The sequence below is a fragment of the Falco peregrinus genome, chromosome Z (genome assembly GCF_023634155.1).
Source record: "Falco peregrinus isolate bFalPer1 chromosome Z, bFalPer1.pri, whole genome shotgun sequence".
Classification (NCBI taxonomy): Eukaryota; Metazoa; Chordata; class Aves; order Falconiformes; family Falconidae; genus Falco; species Falco peregrinus.
The window spans coordinates 72,198,436-72,210,822 of NC_073739.1; the positions used below are offsets into that span (position 1 = coordinate 72,198,436).

A 12,387-nucleotide genomic window follows, 5' to 3' on the forward strand; every position below is an offset into this window, starting at 1 on the left:
GCCCAAATTGTTCTGTTCCAAGAAAGGAGCTTCAGTAGTGGAGTTATATGTGTGTTTACCTCCAGACTTTTTAGTCCTTTTTAAGTTTTTAAGGAACTGTACGACTGTAGGTTCAGAGTCATCACTTTCACAGAAGTTTGGAAGAACTACCAAGAGGTAGGTCTACAAACAAGTGTACACCATTGTGTATTTACTATCATTTACTGAATGTGAGCCAATTCCGATCTTGAAGTAAATTAATTGCTCAGTTAATATTATTATTTGAACTAGGATCCCATGTTAAAAATGTACATTCACAGTCTGCATGTCTTGTAACTGTTAGCTTATTTTTAAACTCTCACACTTCAGTAAAAATTACCACATCGATAGAAAAATAGATGCAGATAGACCTGCACATTATGTGGGTTTTATGGCTTTGCAGAATTTGTTTCTTTGCAAGTCTGGCGTGGGTAGGGGTTGGCAGACACTCCTGGAAGTTTTAAATTAATCAAAATATTTCTGAAACTGACAGGCCTCTGGAGGAACACAGCCTCTGATTTTTGAGGAAAACTAATACTAGGTGATTGGAAAACACACTGCAATAAAGGCTCTATGAAATTTATTTGAAACAGTTTGAAAATTAGTTTAGTATCACCCAAAAAATACAGAACTGTAGAACTTTTATGTACACATGCACACAGATATGTATCTACCTATATATTTGTATACGTATATATACATATATATGGCTAGTACACATTAAAAGAGTCATCCTAAGTATAATTAAGAATCCTAAGTAAAAGGAAGTGAAAATTTAATGAGCAGAATTTTGCTAAACAAAGGAGAATGTATTCTCAATACTCTTTCATGAAACTTGCTTCCCAAAAACCTTTGCTAAACTATGTGACAGTTCAAATAGAAGACACCTTTAGAGAAAAGAATAGATCAAATAATTTTATAATTTCCCCTGTATTCAAAATCTGAAAAATAATCTTCAGTTGCAAAGAATTCCTTATTGGAAACATTCTAGGAATATCTAATTAAAGTAGAGCTGGTGAGCCCAAAGTAAAATACTTATTTCTGTTTGGAGCAAATTCTTTGTTTTATATAGTGTCAAACAAGTTAATAAAAGTCAAAGCTCTCACAGAAGAGTTTCTTTAGAACAGGAAGGATATTAATTTGAAATTAATTTATGGGGAAAGTAGGAAATGGAAGTAAGGAGTTAGTTTATTTAGCCTGATTTGTGGGACTATGGATAAGATTAGGCCTCCAGTTTCCTGAAGACAATTTTCATTAGAAAGCACCCCCAAAACCCCATACATTTAAAATTCAGACTGGATTTCTGAATGTGAATAAACCCAACAATACATCAATCATTTCAGAGAGTTAAACAAAAGAATATTATTCAGGAAAAAATTATAACCTGCATATAGTATTCCTGTGTAACAAAGCCTGATCCAGCTACGTCAATGGACTGGAAGCCACGCAGTGCTTCAAGCAGCTGTGTCACAGACGGCACTGGCCAAGGCTGCGCTGCTGCTAGCAAGAACCTGCGCCAGTCGGTAAATTCTGAGTTCACTGTGAATGCAGATGCCAGATTTTGTAACTATAAAAACAAAGTAATAAATATTGTCAAATATGCACACGTAAACATACACTTTCTATATACCACGTAACCTTAGGACTTTTTCATGGTTAGGGTGGACAAGGTTCTGCAGTGCGACTTCAAAGATGTATAAAGGACATGTGTCACTGACCAAAGCAGTCCACAGACCGCTGTCTGTCACTGAGGCCAACTGGCATGTGCAGTTGATATCCGTCTAAATAAATACTTTGACTCCCTAAATAGGGGTCTGTATGTAAAGTGCTATGACATAACAACTCTTAGTACATACTAACCCCTGAACCAAGTTCCATCTGGGAGAGTGCTAAGACCTGAACTGACAATTTAGCAGCATGAGTATAAAATCTAGTAAATGCTCGGGGCTGTGCCTTGGGCCTATCTTGCTTACTCTTACAGCTGTCTACCAAGTGGCTTTTCTCTGTTCCAGCATTATTTTCAGTTAAAAAATGTTGTAGTAGAAAAGCTGCTTTGCAGCTTGCCACATGTATCTTTTTACCACTGACGATGTTGTATGTGGATAGCAGAGTGGGGCAGAGAACACAAACAGGAGAATACGTGTAAAATCTCCTGACACGGCATTGCAAAGGCTGTATCTGATAGAGGAAATAAAGGCACAGTTTATTTCTACACTACTGGTGTGGCGAGACCCTGCTGTGTACCTGTACGCTATGTTCTGCCCCACACCCAGACTTCCTTGTGAAGTGTCCCATTTGCTCCAGGATGGAGTTCAAGAAGGAGGTAACGTGTCTACGAGAATAAGGGTCTGGGGCAACTCAGAGACAGACAATTTGGTAATGCCGTAGATGTCATCTGCCCTAACACTGGCAGGTACAGTACCATTTCCTACACCTTGAAAACTTATTTGAAATGTTGTTAAGTCACACAATGATGAAATGGTGAGTTCAGTTCAGAATAGCTTCTGCAGAACATACACCTTAGCTCATGCTTCATGCATTTCCTTTTGCATATAAATTCTTGCTTTGACTATAAATATAAAAGAATAATTTAAAAACAGTGCTCTTAAGGAAAGGAAATTCTGTTATTAAAATTAAAATAGTACTTACAAGCACTTAAAAGTTCTCAAAGAGTAAAGAACATGGGATACAAGCACATGTGGTCTATTAATAAACAATGTTTGACTCATAGTTTTCCACATATAATTAATCTCCTGTGCTAAGATTAGATTTTTATATACTGATGATGACAGCTGTGTCTAATTTTCACTAAACAGTGGAAAACCATCACTCAGAAACTTTACAATGTTTATTAATGCATTTCATCTGTGTGAACAATATTTGAATAAAGCTGCTTCCCTCATGTAAAATCCAATTAAAATCTTAATGTAAATCATGGCTTACTGTCAGAAATAATAATGAAAATATGCTAAAACAAGTAAACCTTTTCATTCCATAGACTTACCAGCAACATTTGAAAGTAAAATTAATCAGACAATTCAGTGATGGAAGATCTGGAAAGACTAATAATTTTTCATGTTCCTAAATCTGAAAATCTTGGATAAGTAAGTTTAAGGTCATACAGCTCAAGATTTTATTCTCCTGTCTTGGAACGAAGAACATAAACAGTCTTAATTTAACTCTTGGAAATGAATTTTCAATGGTGTCTAAAGGAACTGATAGAATTTGAAAATAATAAATAAATACAGTGCTGACAAAAGCATTTTATTTCTGGCACAGTAGCTTCCAGAACCTTTCTCTAAAGAAAAAGAATTTTAAGGGAAAACTGACAATGCCCTTAATAGTTACACTCCTGACTTTATCACAGTAAGGACAACACTGCATCTTCTGCACAAACCAGTAGTTAACTGGTATGAAAATAGGTGTTAACTTACATCTGGAAGTGTTAAGTTCATCCATACATCAGGAAGGCAATTTGTTCCAAGATTCAAATTAATCAAGTCAATAAATACTTCCTTTTGTATAAAACCTAATAAAAGAAAGTCAATACATATAAAAAAACTATTTACCATTTAAAATAGTCTTCTTTTGTTAAAGGAAATATATTTTTTTATTTTAATGGCCATATGGGAAAATAGTTATTTTGCTGTTATGTACTATTAATAGCGGTAATATCTTTCAAGTCAAATGTAAAATTTTCTCATTCAGAATAAACCATGTGGCCTGTCTAAAAGCAAAATGTCTAATATTCCAATATATTGCAGTTCTTTTGATGCTTGCCCTGATCCGCACTGTGATCACTAACCAATCCTCTTAGTCTACACTGACACTTGGTGAGCAGTACACAAATACCAATCACACACATACTCTGTGTATTGAACACCTATCAACCTTTTCCTTCACTATGTGCTATTTTAATCAGTCATAAATCTATCTCTACTCTTGAAAGCAAGCATTAGAGAATAGGATGGGAAACTCGGATCATTGTCTGTTAAACTTTGAAACAAACTGAATTGCTTAAAGAACTTCCCAGAATTGGTTTGTGGGATTTATAAATATCTCTGTTAATTTTATTTAAAGAAATCAGATAAAAATAAGTAAGTGCAACAAAACCTCTTTTTTTTTTTTAATGGGCATGGATTTGCTTATAAGCAAATAGAAACTTCGAACTTCATGCACAGTATTACAACACAAAATTATGTATACCAAAATTATCAGACATATACAAGTCTTTTCGTTCAGAAACAACTTTGCTGGCTCAGTAAGGATTCACTGCGAAACCTCTACATTAACCAAGATTCAGGTGATCTAAATTTTGAGAGATGAAGCTGATTTGGCCAGGTTATGATCACTTCCATAGGGTTAAACAGTAAGTTTTCAGATTACCTTTAAAAGCAAATACAATCAGTGAAATACTAGAAGGACTTACAAAATTTTTTTCCTTTTACAGTCACATTTCTTTTCTTTTTAAAAAGGCACAGCTGCACACATTCTATGGCTAACAACTTTTTTCTTTGAAAAGAAAATGTGAAGTAAAATTTGTTAAGTTTACAAAGAAAGATTTAAGTGGTAGGAATATTAAGAATGTGTTCAAATATTGATTTCATAATGTCAGCATTCAAAATCAAGTGGTCAGTTTCAATTAATAGCCTACAACCTCTGCAGCCAGTAGTAATGCCCTCAGCACATCTTAATACAGCAGAGAAATCATATAACCTTAGAGAGAAAAGGAAAAAAGTAGATTTGGGAAGCTTAGGGTCTGTTGGGACAGGACAAAGGAAGGGTGAAAAATCTGGATTTGAAGCCCTGTGTCCTAACAAATTTCAGCATGAACACAAAAGCTGGGAAAAACTATCAGTAAACTGGTAACAGTGCTCTGACGTAGTCTCTTGAGGGTTTCTGAGTTATCTACTTTGAGAAAGAACACCTTTTAGAAATCATGTGTTAGGCTGTTTACTGAAGCTTCTTGGATTGCTGATTTAATAATTTTAAGGTAAGCAGAAACTTGTATTTTGACAAGAGCTTCAAGTCCCAAAAATCAGATTATTACCATGCAGCACAATAAAGCCTACATCACAGAAGTATCATTATTGGAGGCTTCACAGAAGATTCAATAAACCAGGTAACTTTTTAGTGGTTCATGGGGATAACAAGCTATAGTCCACTAAGGAGCCACTGAAAATTTTATATTAAAATAACAGGAAAAATTCTAACATCTTATTTGCAGTTTCAAATTTTCTAGTGATGTATGATGAAAAGCCCAGGTATTATAATTTTTATTTCATGGTTTATTAAACATTTCCCTTTCCACATCTGATCCCCAGTAATCTGGCAATCTAGCTTCTTTCTCTCACATTATCTTGTGGTTTAAATTGTTCAATTCCTACTATGGTTTCCCTATATGACCATAAAAAATGCTGTTCTTGTATTCCCTATGAGTTTCTGGCTTCCTAAAAAGAAATTTAATTTTGGTCTTCTGCACAAAATTCTAAAAGGATACTAATATCGTCATGTCATTTTTGTGAGGCTACATGACTTCAGAAACGTACCTAAGTATTTGAGGGGTATGGATATTAAAGAACTTGAATCAAGAAATAATGTATGCGCTGCCAGGTGACCTGCAGTGTCTACCCATTTTTCTCCTCTGTGACAAATATGGAGAAACAACCTTCTCTTTCATTCAGAGCTAAGCTACTTTATTAATAGCAGAATTGCTGATGTGCTGTAGGGTAATTCCTTTTACTTTACCACCTCCTCCTGAAACATCTGAAGTGGGAGAATTCCAAAGTGTTGTCAAAAAGTTATAACAGTTCACAAACTTCAAACGGAGTGTGACCTAAATCCTCCTCATGACATACCTAGCAGGAATGAGGAAGTCTGAGAAAGAGAGGAAATCCCTTGTAAGCATATACAAAAGATACCAAATAAGTTTTCTCAATGTATTTTTATCTAGATTTAATGTATTTTTATGCTACAGAGCATGGAACTGTTTAAAATATCTGATCATACTACAAGACAAAAGGTGATTCATCAATTTAATTCAGGGGTTGCCAATGCTTTTAATCATGGAAAGATGATATGAGTGGGCAGCTACACAGATGGTGCTGAGAGAATAATATTGGTATCTGCAAACAGTACTCTGCAAGGGTAAAAGGAAATAACGTCCTCTGGGAAAGAATGTGAAAACAATTCCCAGAATTGGCTTTGTCCACTTAACAAGACTGGTTTCAAAACAGGTATGCTCTTTACAAGATCTTTTTGTTAAGTCCAAAAAAACCCCCCAACCATACCTAACAGGTTTTTGTTGATTGATGTAGGAGACTGAATAGAAAATGAACTTATTAAATGCGCAGAACCACTTTTAATTAGAAGGGATAGCATGCAATTTTGAAAAAGAATCAGAATTCAAAAGCTTTTGAAAAACTGGAGAGATGGTCAAGATCAGCAAGTAAATTTCACTGGAAACAGATCTAAGTACTTTGAGGAAACAGACTGCACAAATAAATACACTTACTACATTGCAGACAAAACCAATCAGGAAAGCACTTAAAGCACATTCAAGAACAGGATTAGAATTCAGTGAACTTTACAAATTTGAGATATAGTCTAGGATAAAAAGGACACTATCCAATAAGAATAAATGTCAAGTGCCACACTGGGCTGAAAGAATGAACTGCATAAATGTCCCAGTAGGAATCTTACTGACAAAGAAATTTCTGTAGAAAAAGCTCCAGGGATTATGGAAGATTACAATATCACCAGAAAGTACACAGGAAGATATTGGATATAATCACTTGCATTCTTTTCAGATGTTAAGGCTTCTGCTGGCATACAATTTTGGAATTTGCAGATCTAGAAGGATGTATGGAAACTAAAGAGTACCCAGAAGAAAGCAGTAAGAATCATCACAGGCTTAGAAAGCATGACCTAAGAGGCAAGGTTGAAGGAATTCTGCTTGTTTCATCTACGAAAGGAAGATCATGAGAAAACACAGTAGTTTTCCAGTTAAAACCAATGTTACAAAGAGGATAGGGATAACACCTGCTCCATAGCTCCAGTTAGGAAGAATGATAGGACATAAAGTTTATTTGCATCAAAAACATTTCAGACAATACTAAAAACCCACATAATAAGGACATCAAAGCACTAAGGACAAAACCCCACACATTCTACAGTGGACTATTTTAAAAGCTTATCAAAGAAGAACAAGGATAAATACTGGATATAGATTGACTAAACCAGACCCCATATTCAGATACGGATGACTTCTTGATATCCCCCTCCAACTACTTGTTATGACAATAAGATTTTGCTACAATTTTTCCAAGGGCAATATACCTATTCTCTTCAGACCTAACACTAAAAATGTGATGCTGCCCTTGTGCATCATGGAATTGACTTCAGTGTTACAAGTTCTAAATACAGTTTTGTTCATTACTTCAGTATTTTTCTTCTACTGTTGGACATTCTGGGGACACATTTTCAAACTTTTTCTAATGTCATCATAGTCAGAATCTTCCTATTTGAAGACATTAAGTTAAAATGTGGTATTATGTGACTTAAGAGAAAATCCTTAGAATTAGCAATGTTGTATATCTAATAAGGTACCCTGTAGAACATATATCCTGTTGCTTATTAGGTAAAGTATTTTACTTTAGGTAAACATTTTTGTTACCACAGAAATCACAAATGAAGATATTTCAATGATGGATCTATTATAGTCACCTATATAATGCACAGTACTGATCTCTTTTTCTGATCCCTACCAATCAACTCTACTTGAGTGGACAAACATCCCTTAATGAGGCATGTACTCTAAACCTGCTCTATTTCTGACATCCTGTTTAGACCTAGAAGTAGCATGAATATATATACAAGACACACAAAACAAGACTATATATATGTATGTATATTTCTTCTGCAGTTACTAGGCAACAACTAAAATGAAATTAGAGACTTGATCTTGATTTAGAAAAGGGTTGATTTAAAGGTGAATGACCACACATTAATTTCTCCCAAATTATTTCTACTTCATCTTCATCACTATTCGAAGAATTAAGAAGGGTCATTAATGACTGCACTTTAGCTATCTTTTGTTATAGATCATTGCTTTTTCCTTCATAGTAGATACAGATTCTGCTGGTATGCTTTACCTTGATTGGAAATTATCAAGTAGAAAATTGCATTTAGAACATGTAGAATTATGAAATTGTGAAATCAGATACTTCGCTGAACAATTCTGATTCTAGCTCCTACATTAAAAATCAAGATGCAGTATTCTTATTGCAATGCTCACAAATATTTTTACAGAGAAAAAAAGTGGTACAAGCTGTGAAGTAATTAGTGATATGCTGGATGTAAGAGTATTACCTATGGGAAGACTGATTTGTGCAATTAATAATCAGCAATGGAAAATGAACCTGTTCTACCTCTGTAGGAAAGTCTTCTGAAGGACAAGTCTGACAACAATCTGTGAAAGGTCATGTTAAACCTTATCCAAAAGAGAATAAAAAATAGAAACACATACAGATACAGAGAGAAGGTATGACCCAAAATTCATAGGCTACAGAGGTCAAGCAGTCATTTGACAGATATAAAGCACTGATCTTCCACACGCTTATCAAAAAAAAAATCAGGGTTTTCAGAATCCATGAAGCTTCTTGAACTATTAAACACTGATAATAAGATGAGGGTTAACTCCAGCGGTTATAATATATTATGACTCAGCTAAGTGCAATATACAATCAGATAGAATTTACAAGTTGCCCCTCTAGCATGTCACCAAGGTAACAGTGTACATTATTTTTGTTCACTGTCTTCAGATTCATAGAAGTCAGGCAAATAGAAGATGGGCAAATGCAAACATCTACTGGCAATTGAAGAAAAGACATATTTTAACATTACAATACATTATGGAAAAAAAAAAAATATGACCCTTATTAACCCTGCAAGGTATTCTGTTGAAGTGTCCATGTACGTTACAAGAAGATTTTGAAATAAAAACTAACAATTTTCATCTAGTCACTTCCACAGAAACTCTCCAAATCAAACTCAGAGGAGTAGTCTGATCTTTCACTTGTCATCATATCACCTCCCTGTAGTCTTCTCTTTCTTTGCCAAGTAACATTCCACAAATGAATAGCTTTCTGGGGGTCAAATCTCTTGATATCTGGAGAGTTCATCTGAATTATCATAAGATCCGTCACACTTTCAGACCTTAGTTTAGAGTGCAAATGCATCATGGTGAGTTTCATTTGACTGAAGCCTCGCTCTGTTTCAGCTGAGCTTGCTGGCAGAGTTAGGATCAAATCTACCAGTGTCAGGATGTTGGGATACTTCTTTGAGTAATCTGAGTTCACCACATCCCATGTCAAGGTCTGGATGTTCTGAAATCTAAAAGGCATGGTAAGAAGTATAATTACAACTATCACTAAATGTATTTCCATCATCCTTCTGAGTAAATCAATAAACGGACACAAATGCAGTTTTCTTATTACCTGTTGTACAACTCTATTTTCAACATGTTCCATTCAGTTTCTACTTCACCTATTTTCACACTAGCAGCTTCCAGAATGACTTCATAATGTTTAGTCAAGACAGACACTTCCTTTTCACCAAATTCTATAACAGAGGCAAAACAAAAATATTTTTATGCTTGTAAAACATTTAGAAGGTGCTCTTCAAATAGCCACTATCACAGTTCTATACCTTGTTTAATTTTATCAGGCCATAGTTTAAAACTTCCAATAGTAGTTGCTTTTAAAACATCTTGACTTGCATCGCAAAAACAATCGCGTAGCCTCTTTACCAAATTCCTTAGTACTGTTGTTCGTACTGCTGAAATATTTCTATTTCCAACAAGCTGGCAGCCATGAAAATGCTGAATGGTCTCTATCAGCCGCTCCTTTGGACCAGCTCTGAAAGGTACAGAACACAAAACAACATATAATACTCTTTTATTATATTCTAAGGGATCATTGTTCAGTTGTTAGAAATGCCAGACCTTGTTTGATACATGTGGAGTGTTTCCAGTGTTGACTGCATGGTTGCAAATATGTCTGCAATGGAAGAGTCATGATCCAGAGTAACACGTGACAGAATGTTGAGGACATTGATGACATCCAACAAAAAGTGAGAAAATTTTACTATCTCCATTCTCAGAAGGATGTGTAAAAGGCCTTTGACTTTCTGCTGGTTTGAGGATCTTGAATCTCTTTCAATCTGGAAATCAATACAGAAAATGAAAGGATCAGGTATGCAGACCAAACTTAGCCATGGCAATTAATTTTTCCTGAAGTTATATCCAAATTTTGTATCATTTACCTTACTCAGATGTAGAACAATTGCAGGATAACCTTTAAGGAGAATTTGTAGAGCTGTTTGTAGGCGAGGAAGCCACTGGGAGCCTCCAATTCGAGAAGGAACAGCTGGGCGTAACTTGATGGCTTCATATGTGGCTTTGAGATTATTCTTATTTAGAGGTGAGTTACGATAAATGTAATACAAACTTCTCAAGACATTGCTTAAGATGTTGTATAGCTGAATATTTTTCAGTGCTCCTTTGTAAGCCAGCTTTAGCCGGTGAGCAAAACAATGCACAGACTGTACACAAGGCTGAATTTCCCTCAGAAGTTTAGCTACCCTACTGTTTTCTCCTACCATGACATCTGTCCCATCGCTTCCAAACCCAACTAATTTTCTTGACCAGTCTTGGCTTGCCAGACTAAGCTGAAGATTTATTTGCAACGTTTCCTCAATTGCATTTTTAATAGCTGAAGCATCGGTTTTGTGAACAGGCTGAACCCCAACAATCTGGCAATGGACTTTTCCTTCATTTGCAAAGCGTACGTACACAACTGCAGCTGCTTTAAGTATACTGTCTGTGACTCCATCACTAATAACAGAAAAGAATTTACATTTCTCCAGTTTCTCTTTCAAAGCTCTTCTTTCTACTTCAGCAATAAAATGTATAAACATTCTTGCTGATTTGTCATTTCTAAACACAGAACCAATATCCACTCCTTTCATATCATCTAGTTTGCACATCCAGTCAAGGTCTGTAAAGGGACGACCAGACTTAGCAATAGCATGGCATGTTCTAAAAATATTTTCTACTCTACCTAATGTTATGGAGTTCATGCTCTTTAACATCTGCTCAGCAGAAGCTGCATTTGGTGAAGCAGTACTGGCAGCTTCCATGCAGGTAGCCCAGGCATGAGCTTCACTACTTTGGTGTGTATTTATAAATTCAAGTTTGAAGTCATCAGTGCCAGAACAAAAATTGTGAATATTTTCCCCCAAATCTACATTATGCTTACGACATGGTGCACAAAACATTATTCCCCTTTCGTCATCATATTTTAACCAGGAGTATTTTGTTAGCCATATTTTTGGAAACTGGCGATTCCTTTTTGTTATCTGATGTTCCAGATCTCTCTTCGCTTTCCCTCCATCACCACCTTCTCTCTTGATAGAAGAATTAGTCTTGCTTTTAAATTGCTTCAGTGCTCTTATGGCTATAATTTAAAAAGAAACAACTAAATATAAAATAGTTTTTATTTAATAAATATCAGTTGTATTTTTTTTTAATCCACATTTATTTTGTTAATTTGGGACTAGACTGTGACTTGAAATGAACAGCCATAAAAGAGTACAAAGAAAACAGATCTACTCTTCAATCACTTGGAGGCTACCCAGGACCCTTGTAAGAAATGGTCAGTTTTGACTCTAATTTCCTTTTGACTCTAATTTCCTTTTGACTACCAGAAGTTTGTCAGAATATGCAACCAGTAAAGTACAGCAGCAATACGATTTTTTGAAACAGAAAAACAGAGCTAGGGAGTGGAATTCAGAATGGTCTTTCAGGCAAAATGTCTCCAGAAGATACTACTGAAGTCACAAACCTATTAAGATGCCCATTACACCTAACACTAACAGACAAGTTAACTTGGAGCAAACCCATAAATACATAATCAAATAGCTGTAACAGGCATAAGATGTTCCATGGCAGATGTTTGACCTGATCTTTTTAAAATAGATTTATCATAGAAAAATTTAGGTTGGAAAAAAACCTTTGAGATCAAGTCCAACCATTAAATTATTTTAGTACTGCTTTGAGAAAGAACAGCATAAGCTTCACATTTTGTTCTCAAGATGGTCATTGTTACATTTTGTAGGAGCATATGCTATAAGCTGGTGTTTTTGAAAATTCTGTCTTCAGAGCTTGTGAATCTCCCACTTTTTGCATTTAAGTTTATGATTCTTTTAGTACGCTGTTGCCATAAGGTCATAACTTTGAAAAGAAAGCAGTCACATAATTCCATGAAGGCAAATTCCATGCAGAACTGAGACAGTAAACCAAGAAATCTG

General features: G+C 35.2%; 1 protein-coding gene across 1 annotated transcript in view; it reads right to left on the reverse strand.

The window, feature by feature from the left end:
* Positions 1-12,387, reverse strand: part of SPEF2 (sperm flagellar 2) — an 87,302-nt gene that overhangs the window by 12,941 nt on the left and 61,974 nt on the right. The window contains exons 29-30 of the mRNA XM_055791631.1: positions 3,453-3,547; positions 1,403-1,585 (exon numbers count right to left, since the gene is read on the reverse strand). Of these exons, the coding sequence (XP_055647606.1) occupies positions 1,403-1,585; positions 3,453-3,547 (278 nt within the window). The remainder of the gene's footprint in view (positions 1-1,402; positions 1,586-3,452; positions 3,548-12,387) is intronic.